Source organism: Plecotus auritus, assembly GCF_963455305.1.
Source record: "Plecotus auritus genome assembly, chromosome: 13".
Taxonomy (NCBI): domain Eukaryota; kingdom Metazoa; phylum Chordata; class Mammalia; order Chiroptera; family Vespertilionidae; genus Plecotus; species Plecotus auritus.
In genome coordinates this window covers 3,646,160-3,659,363 of record NC_137779.1, presented here as the reverse complement: position 1 = coordinate 3,659,363, position 13,204 = coordinate 3,646,160, and the positions used below count along the sequence as shown (strand labels likewise).

The following is a 13,204-nucleotide window of genomic DNA, read 5'->3' as shown; positions in this document are numbered from 1 at the left end:
ATGCTCAACCACTAAGCCATGCTGGTAGGACTTTGGAATTTATACATATTTTTCTGGGAACTATTTTCTTATTCAGGTAATACGCTACATTTTTAATAGGTCCATCATTTCCTTACTGGTCCCACGCTGAGTACTAACTATAACATGGTTTTTAGGGTGCCATTTTGAAAAGCAGTCTTTTATATTTCTCCCCTGGCTTTTTTAAAACAAAGGACTTCTCACACTTGTTCAGTGGTGGTTTGAATACGTGTGTGCATTGCTCAGAGGAGTCAGAGGTGACCAGGCGTCTGAGAGCGTGCTCTCCGCATGGTGCTCACAGGCAGCAGTGAGCACAGCGCCCCCGTGAGGAGACACAGGTGTGCTCCTTGTCCCATGGGAAGATGGAATCTAGAATGAACAGCGGTGAGCCATCGAGGAGGCAGCCACCCCAGCCCTCCAGGGAGTCTGCTGGCCAGCGTGTGAGGATGTCTGCATGAGGAGGTGTCTCCCTCAGCAGTGCACCACCACAGAAAGCCTTCCTGTGCTGCTCGCCCTTTTCCCGAATCACTGGGAGTCTGCACAGGGATAGCCCCTCCCTAGCAAAACGAATGAGTGCGTCTGCACCAAATGCTTGTGCGTGGGCTCACGGGTTCCTGGGCCATTTAAAGCCACCCAGGGAGAAGCCCCAGTCCGGGCTCACGGGTTCCTGGGCCATTTAAAGCCACCCAGGGAGAAGCCCCAGTCCGGGCTCACGGGTTCCTGGGCCATTTAAAGCCACCCAAGGAGAAGGCCCAGTCCGGGCTCACGGGGTTCCTGGGCCATTTAAAGCCACCCAGGGAGAAGCCACAGTCCGGGCTCACGGGGTTCCTGGGCCATTTAAAGCCACCCAGGGAGAAGCCCCAGTCCGGGCTCACGGGTTCCTGGGCCATTTAAAGCCACCCAAGGAGAAGGCCCAGTCCGGGCTCACGGGTTCCTGGGCCATTTAAAGCCACCCAGGGAGAAGCCCCAGTCCGGGCTCACGGGTTCCTGGGCCATTTAAAGCCACCCAGGGAGAAGCCCCAGTCCGGGCTCACGGGTTCCTGGGCCATTTAAAGCCACCCAGGGAGAAGCCCCAGTCCGGGCTCACGGGTTCCTGGGCCATTTAAAGCCACCCAAGGAGAAGGCCCAGTCCGGGCTCACGGGGTTCCTGGGCCATTTAAAGCCACCCAGGGAGAAGCCACAGTCCGGGCTCACGGGGTTCCTGGGCCATTTAAAGCCACCCAGGGAGAAGCCCCAGTCCGGGCTCACGGGTTCCTGGGCCATTTAAAGCCACCCACGGAGAAGCCCTAGTCCGATACAGCTGCTCGTTTTGTAGTAAAATAAGCGAACCAGGGAGATGTAGTGATTTCCTCTTCACTGGTTTTTCACATGCATTTTCATGGTTCCAGCCGTGGTTTAATATCTGCAAAGCACGATGGGACATGGTTAGCATCATGGGGAATACTCTCTACCAAAAACCCCAAAACAAACACCATATTTTAGAAGTATTAAAAGACGGAAAAATTGAATCAATGAAAATTTCCCCCCTTCTTGGTACCAGTTAAAGCCTGTCAGTCAAGTGTCCTTAGCATCTGAAAGTAGGACTGGGGGGAGGAGAGACTGTGGTTGTATGCCTGGTGCATGCTGCGCTCACCTGGTGGTGGTTTGGGCTGGAAGCTCTGCCCACCTGTCTTCAGCCTCATCCCACGGCCTCTCCTCTCCTCTCTCTGCTTACGCGGCGGTGGGCTGCATCCCTCCCAAGCCCACGCTCTCACATCACAGCAGCGTCCTCCTCTGCTAGCACCGGGAGGACCAGACTCTGTTGCTGATCCGTCTCGGAGAAAGCGGAGCCGATGCTGCGAAAAGCATGTCTTTGCAGCCGAGCTTTGTTGGGTGCTTCAGGTGGAATCCGAGGGGTCCGACGCCTCTGGCCCCTTTTGCACGTGTTCTGAGTGGCTAATGCAGCACAGTTGACTGTCCTCCTCTTCCTCGGCAGCACCTCCTGGGCAGCCCGCAGCTGCCGTCCGTGCAGCTCTGGGTCTCCTTTGGCCGGAAGCCCATGCAAGCAGCCCAGTTTGTCACAAGACATCCCATCAACGTAAGTGGGTTCTTGAGGGCTGGGAAGAAGGGTCACTGCTCCCTGCAGGGCCAGGACGGGGTGCTGTGGGGTGTCCTGTCAGGTGGACATCTGACCAGGCTCCCTGAGTCACTTTCCAGAAAGGTCTCGAGAGCCGTTGTGCTCTGGGCAGGGGTGGGTTTCTCCTGCAGCGTGGGAAGTGCAGCTGAACAGGGGCCTGCGTTTGCTGTAAGTGGGAGAGGGCAGCGCGGGGCAGAGGCCAGGCCCGTGCCCGTGCCCACGGACAGCAGCGCTTACTTAAGTACCTGCTGTGTTACACACTCTGGCTTGAAAAGGTGTAAATTCAGGCCCTGCCGTTCAGGTGCAGAGGCTGAGAAGCCTACGGCGACCACGTGTAGTCAGAGGCCGTGTGTGTGGTACATAGCGTCGCTCGGAAAGGTCAGGGGGCTGAGTCGTCAGAGAAGTGGCCGCCGGGGGAGCAGCCCCGAGGGCCCTGACGGTGGCCGTCGGTGTGGAAGGCTGGGGCTCCGGGGTGTCTGTGGGAACACTGCTGCTCTTTGCTTCCTGCGGGCTCAGCTCCCTGCAGCCACCTTGGAGGAAAAGGGAAGATCGTTCATGATCATCTAGGTTGCGTTTTGCACTGATGGTAGGTCTTAGGGGGAAGAGGGCGACCTCGTTAACTAAAAGAGGTTTTTAGGTCACATATGGCGTTCGTGACCCATTTTCCAGTCAGGCACCCTTCCAGCGGCAGAGCAGCCTCCGGGTCTCCGGAGGGAGGAGCTTGGGGAGCGTTCACTCTCTGTGGGCCCAGGGTGGGGAACGTCGCCCCGCGGCTGCTTGGGCTGCGAGATCATTGGGTCTGGCCCTGCCAAGGCGTTAGTGGTGAGTTAATTAAATGTTTGACCAAGTACAGCAGGCCAGTTTTTAAGGTGATAATTTTGTATGGCCCGAGAACGATGCCACCATACTCAAATGCAGAGAAAGAAGGAAGGAGCACTTATTTAAGTGCCTGCTGCGTGAGGCACAGATGTCCGGTTCAGAAGGGTTAGGATTTGGGAGAGAAAAGCTCCCAGCCTGCTCCCCGTGTGAGGGAGCGCCCGGACGTGCGTGCGTGGCTGACGCGTTCTTTCCTTTCATCCCCAGGAGTACTACGTGGCGGACGCCTCCGAGGACCAGGTGTTTGTGTGTGTCAGTCACGGTGACAACCGCACGGACTTGTACATCTCCGAGGCGGAGGGGCTGCGCTTTTCCCTGTCCCTGGAGAACGTGCTCTACTACAGCCCGGCCGGGGCCGGCAGTGACACGCTGGTCAGGTGAGGACCCGAGTCCTGCCTGCTTCTGAGAGCCACAGGGCCCCCTTCTGAGAGCCACAGGACTGGCCTCTCATTGTTGGTTTTCAACAATAGCTGCACATTTGCACTCATTTGTGGGTGTTTTCAACAACCCCTGCCTCCTGGCTCACGGTCCCAGAGATGGTAGTTTGACTGGTTTGGGGTGTGGTCCCAGGTGGTGTTAGCTGATGCCCAGGCTGAGCACCGCTGCTGTAGGCGCCATTCAGTATCTGAGACCCTGTCCGCCTCTCACTCAGCCCCTTGTTGAGGTGTCTGGTTTGGTGTGAGGTATTGTTCTGTCTTTGTAAGGACACTAACGTCATTGATCCTTTATCAGTAAATCACCTGGTGAGCTCATTGTTCTGCAATGATGGGCTCTCTGTGCTTCGGAAGGCCCTGGGGCTGGGGTTCAGGGCCGTGGTGCGTGGGCGCACCGATCCCTGAGTGCCACCAGGTCACTTGCTCTCCTTTGTCCTATCACAGCCAGACTTCGGGGAGATGCCCGACTGATTCGGGTCCCCTCTGCTCTTGGAAAGTGTCCTCGGGCGAAGTTGACGACGGGTCTGCGGGAGGTCTGGCTCTAGAGCTGTGGCTCCGGGTCAGAGGGCACGTCCCGCTGTCCACGTCCACTGACCCTCCAGGCTGGCAGCTCATTTAGTCAGCAGTTCATTCAAGGCAAGGGCGCTGCTGCCCAGAGCCAGACCCGGTTTTCAGTACAGCAGCGAGGTCCCTGTGCAGGGAACTTCTGTCCTCCTTAGGAGAAGGCGGAATAGAAACAGATTCGTCACGTGCCTGGCCCTGGTGAGTGCTGACGACCAGGAGAGGTTTACGTGGGTATCGTTTTATGTTGGCGGATCCTGGAAGTCTGTTGAGGAGGTCACGGTTAGCAGGTACCTGAGTTACAGGAGGAGGGAGCCAGGCAGACACCTGGACTGAGCTGCGGCCACAGGGAATAGCAGGGACCTTGACTAACTGGGGACTCTGTTGGTTTACTTTAGGACCGGTGAGGAGGCCGGGGAGGCGCAAACTGAAGGAGGGAGAGAGAATCCACGCGATTCAGAGGCAGCAGGGCATAGGTTGTGTAGGGCCTTAAAGGGGATGGAAGACGTTTAATTTTTTCCTTCTTAGTAGAATGCAGGGTTTTGAGCAGAAGGTGGACATTATTTTGTTTACCATTTAAAAGTTAATGAATTGCATTATATAAAGAAAAGTGCATTCAACCAAAACAGACCGTAATGGAACCCTTCGTGAGTTTGCATGTCATCCTTTTGTGGGGGCCGTGCTAATCTCAGTACTTCCAATTTTAGTGTGTCTGCTGCTAAAGTGACTTATCTTTTAAAACCAAACTCACTGCTGTCTGGAATCAGACCACTGGAGGTGGTAAGAGTGCAAGCCAGAGAAGCATTGTAAAAATGTCGCAGAAACCTAGGTCAGGGAGGCGGCTGTGGGCGGACTGGGCCAGTGGAGGAGGCTGTGGGCGGGCCGGGCCAGTGGAGGAGGCTGTGGGCGGGCCGGGCCAGTGGAGGAGGCTGTGGGCGGGCCGGGCCAGTGGCGGAGGCTGTGGGCGGGCCGGGCCAGGGCAGTGCTGATAATAGGAACGGTCACATTCTGACCATTTGCTAATAGGTGTGCTGACAGATTGGATGAGAGAAGGAGGAGGCCAGAGGCCACCAATGCGACTGGATTGTGCAGCTTACAATGGTTACACTTGATGTTCTTTAAACAGAAGCATCCTGAGGAGCAGCACGTCACGCCGCTGCTGTTCGTATTCTCTGTAGGTATTTTGCGAGTGAGCCATTTGCTGACTTCCACCGCGTGGAAGGGCTGCAGGGCGTCTACATCGCCACCCTGATGAGCGGCTCCATGAAGGAGGAGAACATGAGATCAGTCATCACCTTTGACAAAGGGGGCACCTGGGAGTTTCTGCAGCCGCCGGCTGTCACGGGATATGGAGAAAAAATCGATTGTGAGGTATGGGTGTGTTCCTCTCAGTTGGCTTTTTACTACAAAGCGTTACCTGTCGTTCTACACATACAGTTCCCAAACTCCGTACGAGGCACACTGAGGTGCCGTCACGGACACACAGGGCACCACGGACAGGGTGAGCTCGAGGAGCTCTGCGATCCTGGACAGCGAGCTGCTGGCCCCCGTGAGCTGCTGTCTCAACATTCGCTCACACTGCATTTCTTTCTTCAGATGACATCATACCTCTGAAACTGAGTTCTCAGCAGTTGAAGTGATGGAAGGGAGGCGAGGAAATGAAGTGGAGGGCCTGTGACTCCAGAGTGTGAGAGCCAGCAGGCTCACACATCCCATTATGAAGTGCCTGTAGGCATGTAGGAATGAAATGAAAGTCTCATGTTTGCTTCTGCTGTTTCTATAGAGCACTCTTCCCTGATCTGCTCTGAGCTCTCAGGACGTGTGCTGTTGGCATTTCTTCTGGCTGATACGTGCTATCAGACATGACTGGGGCACCATGGTGCTTTGCACCAAGAACATCTGTCAACCTCTCCCATCGGAAGTTATTTCTATAGAATTTCTTTTAAAATCCCTCTCTGCATATAATTTAGGATTGTATGATTTTATCTGTCTGTGGCTTCCTCAGAAAAGTTAAGGGTACTGAAATGCATTATTTGGTCCCATTAAATAGTCCTGTATACCAGCAACTCCTTTCTTTTCCCGCAAAAGCACAGGTATGGTCCCTGGCTCTATCCAATCACTGCAGCTCTGTGTTCATCTCACGTACGGGACCCAGGGTGTGAGGTGGGCGGACAGGGGCTCAGATAAAAACAAGTAGTGCTGATTTTGGGAGAAATAACATTTTAGTGAGACAGTTACTTGGTCTTTTGGATTATTGAATTTGGTTTGTCTGTGGTTAAATATATACCTGTGGTATCTGTGGTCCTGGGGAAAACTTCTTTGGACATTTTGCTCAAAAATGTACTTCCTGATTTACCTTCTGATTTGCACCAACTCTTGACTGAACACATCACATCTAACTTTGCACAGAGGCAGGATAACAGTACGTGCAGACCCTCATTTTCTCAGTAGTGTCTTCGAGATCTCTGAGCTGGGCATGAGTCAGATGTGAATGGGGCAGGTTTTCAGCATGTGGTGGGTCTATGCCTGGTTATAGAGAACTAATGGCATTGCTAAGAGTCAGCTTCCTGTGTCATGGACTGATCACTTTACGAATGAACCGTATGACCATTCCTCTGCTTTTAGTTTCTCCTTCTGATTTTAGGTGGTGAAAGAAAAGGAGAAAGGTGGAAGAGGTTGGCAGATATTTCTTTGGGACCCAACTTGATTTGCTGTAGTTTTCACTTGCCTAACTGTGATGCTAGCCAGATGGATATTTGTTAGTGACCGTTTTATTATAAAAAAAATGGTATATCCCGCAAACCAGGTCACAGTTTTGACCGTCCGTAAGCACCCACAGAGTGATCCTGTCCAGAACACATCTGATAACCATTTCTGGCCAAGAGTGTCAGGCATGCCCCTACGGCAGAAGGCCTTGTTTGCAGAACCTAAGCCTGCAGCGCAAGTGATGCAGGTCGGTTTAAAGAACTTGAAGTCTTGGGTGAAATCTGTAGGCGTTGTGCTTTGTTCAGATGTGGCACTCTTGAAACATTTATTGTGGCTACTTCGGTGCCTCGACTCAACGCCGTCTGCCTGGGGCTCTCCGGAGAATCCCTGGGGATGTGGAGAGATTGGTGCCTCCCGTCTCCTGGAGTTGATGCTGATCTCTGGTTGCTGTTTTGCTGAGTCCCAGCGGACTCTTCAGCACTTTGCTCCTCTCCGTGAGAGGCACCTGCTGGCTCAGCAGGTCCTGCCGTCGGTGCAGTGTGGGGCAGCGGCTGGGACTGTCCTGTGGGCCAGGCCCCCTTCCTCTGCCTCGGGCTGCAGTGCCCACCCAGGCTCCGGTGTCTCGGGGAGACGTAGGCTTCGCGCCACTTGCTGACAGAGCCTGGAACTTGTGTTTGTAGCTGTCCCAGGGCTGCTCCCTGCACCTGGCCCAGCGGCTCAGCCAGCTGCTCAGCCTCCAGCTGCGGCGGATGCCCATCCTGTCCAAGGAGTCGGCTCCTGGTCTCATTCTTGCCACCGGTAAGTGCTCTGCCTGTTCTCTCTGGGTAAGCTGTTCTCGCGTGCAGCCGGCTGCATCGTGGCCACCACCATCTGCCGCAGTAACTGCTGTTCTGTGGTTTCAGGACATTCTTAGTTGCTGGATCCTGCTCAGAATTTCCAGTTGGACGGGTGTTGGTTACCTGACATAGTCTTGAAATAAAAAGTCATTGTTCCTCTTGTGTTTCAGGCTCAGTGGGAAAGAACTTGGCCAGCAAGATGAGCGTGTACGTCTCCAGCAGCGCGGGCGCCCGGTGGCGCGAGGTCAGGCCACCTCGGGTCTTGTGTGAGCATGTGCACTGAGCCAGCATGTCAGGGATGCGCATGCTTGTGGTGCAGGCTCCCATTCCACCTCTGATGGAACCTGTGACGATAAACAGAGAAACACCTGGCGCCCCCCTGAGGGGCAGCCGCCTGATCTGCACCACGCCTTGTAGTGTGCTTGGGGTTCTGCAAAAATGCTACTTTGAATCAAAACAGAGTGGACCTGGCTGGTGTGCTCAGCGGACAGAGCGTCAGCCTGTGGACTGAAGGGTCCCGGGTTCGATTCCAGTCAAGGGCACATGCCTGGGTTGCGGGCTCGATCCCCAGTAGGGGGCGTGCAAGAGGTAGCCAATCAATGACTCTCATCATTGATGCTTCTCTCTCTCTCTACCTCTCCCTTCCTCTCTGAGATCAATAAAACTATATTAAAAAACAAAACAAAACAGACTTAAAGAAACAAATGTTCTAAGGTTATAAGTTCCCTGAGCACAAGGCAATGTCTGTGTTGCTCGCTTTAAAAAAATATATTTTTATTGATTTCAGAGAGGAAGGGAGAGGGGGAGAGAGAGAAACATCAGTGATGAGAGACAATCATCGATCGGCTGCCTCCTGCACGCCCCCACACGAGGGGATTGAGCCCGCAACCCAGGCATGTACCTTTGATCGGAATCGAACCCGGGACTCTTCAGTCTGCAGGCCGATGCTCTATCCACTGCGCCAGACCAGCCAGGGCTGCTCACTTTTTTGTCCCGGGGCCTCGTAGTGCCTGGCAGGGTGTGGGTGTTCAGTAAATAGGTGCTGATCTGTTAGGAAACGATGGCGCAGTCGTCGTGGTGTCAGGCCCACGCCTCCTCATTTACTGCTTTGGTGTATCGTTGGCGTTGGAATCAAGCCTCGTCCCTGAGCTGTGACCTGCAGGTGCTTGCTGCGCGTTCTGTGGAGAAGCCGGCTTTGCCTTAGGCTTGTGTAATGAACGTGTGTCCTTAGGCGCTGGTTATACCGCTTCTGAGGGCACAGCGAGTTCTCTAGCCTTGGACATTAGGGAATTCCCAAACTTGTAAAAAGGAAGTTCTTCACCAGCTGCCTGACTGACAAGGGCCAGGGGAGTGCCTCTGCTCTCATTCGGTGGGGGTGCTTTCCGAGGCGCCCTGCTGTACGTGGGGTAGGGAGGGAGGGGAGCCCCCAGAACGCAGTCAAAGCCTCGGTCAGAGCGCCGCCTGCAGGCTGAGCGTGATGTCCGGAGGGATGTGGAGCTCTCACAAGAGCTCATGCATAGGTCCCATCCTCATGGCACTGCTTATTGGGAATGCCATGTGCACGTTCATATTTATACACGCAATCCTATGTAATAAAAGCCCAACACGCAAATGGACCAAATGGTGAAACAACCGGTCGCTGTGTTGCGCACTGACCACCAGGGGGCAGATGCTCAACACAGGAACTGCCCCCTGGTGGTCAGTGCGCTCCCACAAGGGGAGCAGTGCTCAGCCGGAAGCCGGGCTCAAGGCTGGTGAGCGCAGCAGCGGAGGTGGGTCCGCGGCAGCGCTAAGGAGCAGCAAGCCAAGCGATAAGGAGCAGCGAGCAGGCGGGCGGTAAGGTGTGAGGGGTCCCAGACTGCGAGAGGGTGCAGGCAGGGCTGAGGGACCCCCGCCCCAGTGTACGAGTTTTGTGCACTGGGCCTCTAGTATATAGATAGTCATACAGCCCCCCATTGCTTGGCTTTTCAGTTACAGAGAACTGCCACACACCTCACCTGTAGCTGATAGGTTGGAGACCCGGATACTGCCTGTGTGTGTGTGTGTGTGTGTGTGTGTGTGTGTGCGCGCGCGCGTGCGCACACATGTGGCAAGTATGCCTCTGCATGTGTGCTGTGTACATGTGTGCATGCACATGGATGTGTCTGAGTGTGTGTGGCATGCATGCGTGTGTGTGTTGTGTGCATTCTGCTCGTCACTCCCCACAGTGATGTCAGCGCTGTCCTCCTTCCAGGCGCTGCCCGGCCCTCACTACTACACCTGGGGGGACCACGGCGGCATCATCGTGGCCATCGCCCAGGGCGTGGAAACCAACGAGCTGAAGTAAGTGTCTGAGGAAGCTTCTCTTTTAACCCCACACGGTCCTCCCAGAGCACCCGAGTCTGGTGATGACCGGCCTCTCGGCCGCACTGGGTGTGACAGCACAGCCGTGACGTGGAGAAACCCTGAGCTTCGCTTTCACACAATAGGAGTAAAGACCTGCCCGTCCCAGCCCCCGGGTGCCACGAGGAGTAATGAGATACTCTTACTGATTTGAAAGGTACAGCTCCGTTTACGTATAAGTCACTCAGGATTTCACAATAAACTGCCGACTCTTCACATTGCTTTCCATTGCCCTGTGTGTTCCACACGACGGACATTTACTCATACAGCCGCAACAATAAGGAATCACGATCCGTGAGCAATGATTTTAGGGTTCATGCAAATTGATGGCCAGTTGACTTTGTAGTCATACATTTGGTTTTAGAGGGGACAGTTGGGGTAACCACATCATTTTAAAGACGGGAAACCGAGGCTCAGCCACATAAAATGACTTGCCCAGCATCTCCTGTTCATTAGCGACAGGGAGACTGGCACTCGGGTCTTTAAATTATGTTCTACACTCTTTTCCATATGTTGCTCCGAAAAGCAAAAATGTCGGGAGTTTGGAACTTCTGCCCCCTGAAGTCTGATTTTATCAAGACCAGTCCTTTGATTGCTTTTGTCCCTGAGGACGGAAGTGAATTCTGTCCGCATTAGGTTGGGGAAACTGGCCCTCACTGCCCTGCTTGGCGGAACACCCGTGTGGGGGATCCTGGAAGAGGTGGAGGGGCGTTGGTGCCCGTCATGCTCAGTGCAGGGAGGAGAGCCTGCTAGGAGCAGGCCCGGCACTGAGAGCGGCAGATGGTTTGCAGAAGGGATCTCAGCAGATGGTTCCCCTGTGGTGAATTTGGCATGTGCCGGGCAGCCCAGCTTTGGGGCAGAGAGAAGCCAGGTCCCAGTGACCGGCGTGGCCCGCACGGTCCTGGGCCGTGGGCACTGCCCACAGAGAGGCTGTGTGCGTGGCACTTGGTATCTACATTCGGATGGCACTGGCTCAGATGAGGCAGCCACAGAGCACACTTCTCCCCACACGTAGCTGCCATCTATTTACCATCAGCTTATTAATTCCCATCCCACCCATTCAGCCAGCACGGATCCTGTGAGGCAGTGTGTCCAGTGACGAGTAGGCTGTTCCCCATGTCTGATGGAGCTCCTGCTGTGTGTGGTGTTGGGCAACGACTGAGAGAAACAGAGTAGGGACATAGTCTGGCTTCCTAGGAACACGTTTATTCTTCCCGTGGCCGGCAGACCGTGGTCGGTGCCCGGTGTTCTGAGTGTAGCTTCTGCAGGTTCCATTTGCACTCCAAGCTGGCTTCCCTGAGTGGTCATGAGACTCCTGTCCCCACCTCCTGCCGGGGCTCAGGGAGCAGGGTCCTGGCGGCACCAGCTGGTGCTAGATGTGACCAGGAAAACCTGTGGTGGGCGCCACTGCCTCCTGGACACTTAGAAGTGGCTCGCTGTGGACTGTGGGGACCACGGACACGGTAGCATTGTTCTGTTTGCATGGCCCATTGGAGGTGTCAGTGTGTATGATTTAGGTATTTGCAAATATGATGCCTCTATTGACAGGTGCACGGGTCCCAGATATCAGTCTGAACTTGGCCTGATCTGTGTGGCCACCTGGCACTGACTCGGTCTGTTGCTCACAGTTCTTTTGCTTCTCCCACGGCTCTGCTTTTGCCCTGGTGCTGCGTGCTGGCAGCTTCCTCAGCTGAGATGCAGGAAGTAACACTGCAGTCAGTTCACATCCTCAGACCACATCGCCATCCAGGCTTGCGTGAAGGCTGCTGGCCCCCCTGGATGCCAGAGGCGTCTGAGGCTCCAGGACTCTTGAGCCGGGTCTCCTCCACAGCCATCGCTCGCTCCTGAGTTTTGCAGCATTCATTGGCCGTCTCATTAATTTGCCATTGACCACCAACTGACTCCTTTTGTCACTTCCTTTTAATTACATGCCCAATTCCTTATTCATTCGCACAAAGAATACCATGAGCGTGACGGTCAGTGGTCAGGGCCCAAGCTGGAACGGGGGCTTATCTGTTAGGCAGAATCTCAGGACAGGTGCACCAGCATTTGTTGAACATCTGTAACGAACCAGGTGTTCTAGGAACCAAGGATACGAAGGTGAGGGAGGCATCGTTCGGGAACTTCCTGTGTCCACTGTGACTGTTGTGTTTTGAGCCAGCTGGATGGAGAAAGAGGCTAGATGAAGGGAATGTGTTTTTGTTTTTGTTTTTTTAATATGTTTTTATTGATTTCAGAGAGGAAGGGAGAGGGAGGGAGAGATAGAAACATAAAGATGAGAATCATTGATCGGCTGCCTCCTGCACGCCCCCTACTGGGGATCGAACCCACAACCTGGGCATGTGCCCTGACTGGGAATCAACCTCCTGGTTCATAGGTCGATGCTCACCCACTGAGCCACGCCAGCCGGGCAGAAAGGGCCTGTTTTGAAAGGAAGCTTTGTGACCCAAAGCCTTAGGGAGGAAGCAGAGTAACATCACAAACTCTGCTAAGGTTTAGTGGGGACACCGCCCAAAGTGATTGTTGCGTTGTTCTTTTAAATTACCCGTGTCTTTCTCTTCCTGGTGAGCACAGATAACTAAGAGTGACTATTACTTGTTTCAGCTTCTGCCCGGTTCTCCCTGAGGCTGTGACCTTTGTCAGTGTGAACTGAAATTGAGACAAAAAGTGGGTGCTTTGTTTTGCTCCTGTGGACATGTCTGAAATGGTAAATCAGAGCCCACTGGGGCATTCGCTCCCTCCCCCGCGCAGCACGCTGTCAGGACCTGCTCAGGGCAGGGTTCCTGCCCACTGAGGACTGTGTCTGTGCACTGACCCCAAGGACCCAGGCAGGTTGCTGACTTGGTTGTGAAGGACGGCATCGGTGTCCATTCTCTGCTGGGTGCCTGGCAGGGGGATGCGCTGTTGGTGGCCACTGAGAACCCTTTGTACTTGCACAAATGCCACTCTCCTCCAGGCGGCTTCCGGTTTGGAAAAGTTCCCTCTGGGAGCCCAGAGAGGGCACTGGGGAGGCCACCAGGAGCACAGTTCGGACCTGAGTTCTGGAGGCAGCGCTGCAGCTTCGGGGTGTGGGAGGCAGTGGTTAATGGTTGACATGGTTACGCTTCCTGGGAGAGCTTCAGGGAGCCGCCGCACCCCTCCTTCTCACCCTCATGTGGGTTCCCCACCGCTGAGTTAGAAAGGAGCAGTGTTCTTACCGTTTCCACTGTGGTTGGCATTCGTTGTATTATCTGTGTAACGAGCCAGTTCCCTTTGCAGATCTGATAGCTCTGCCT

General features: G+C 54.5%; 1 protein-coding gene across 2 annotated transcripts in view; it reads left to right on the top strand.

Moving 5' to 3' along the window:
* SORL1 (sortilin related receptor 1) overlaps positions 1-13,204 on the top strand; it is a 165,537-nt gene that overhangs the window by 42,477 nt on the left and 109,856 nt on the right. For both annotated transcript variants that reach the window (XM_080649599.1, XM_080649598.1), the window contains exons 7-12: positions 1,994-2,095; positions 3,218-3,387; positions 5,184-5,376; positions 7,392-7,509; positions 7,718-7,791; positions 9,781-9,869. In XM_080649599.1, coding sequence (XP_080505725.1) covers positions 1,994-2,095; positions 3,218-3,387; positions 5,184-5,376; positions 7,392-7,509; positions 7,718-7,791; positions 9,781-9,869 — 746 coding nt within the window. The remainder of the gene's footprint in view (positions 1-1,993; positions 2,096-3,217; positions 3,388-5,183; positions 5,377-7,391; positions 7,510-7,717; positions 7,792-9,780; positions 9,870-13,204) is intronic.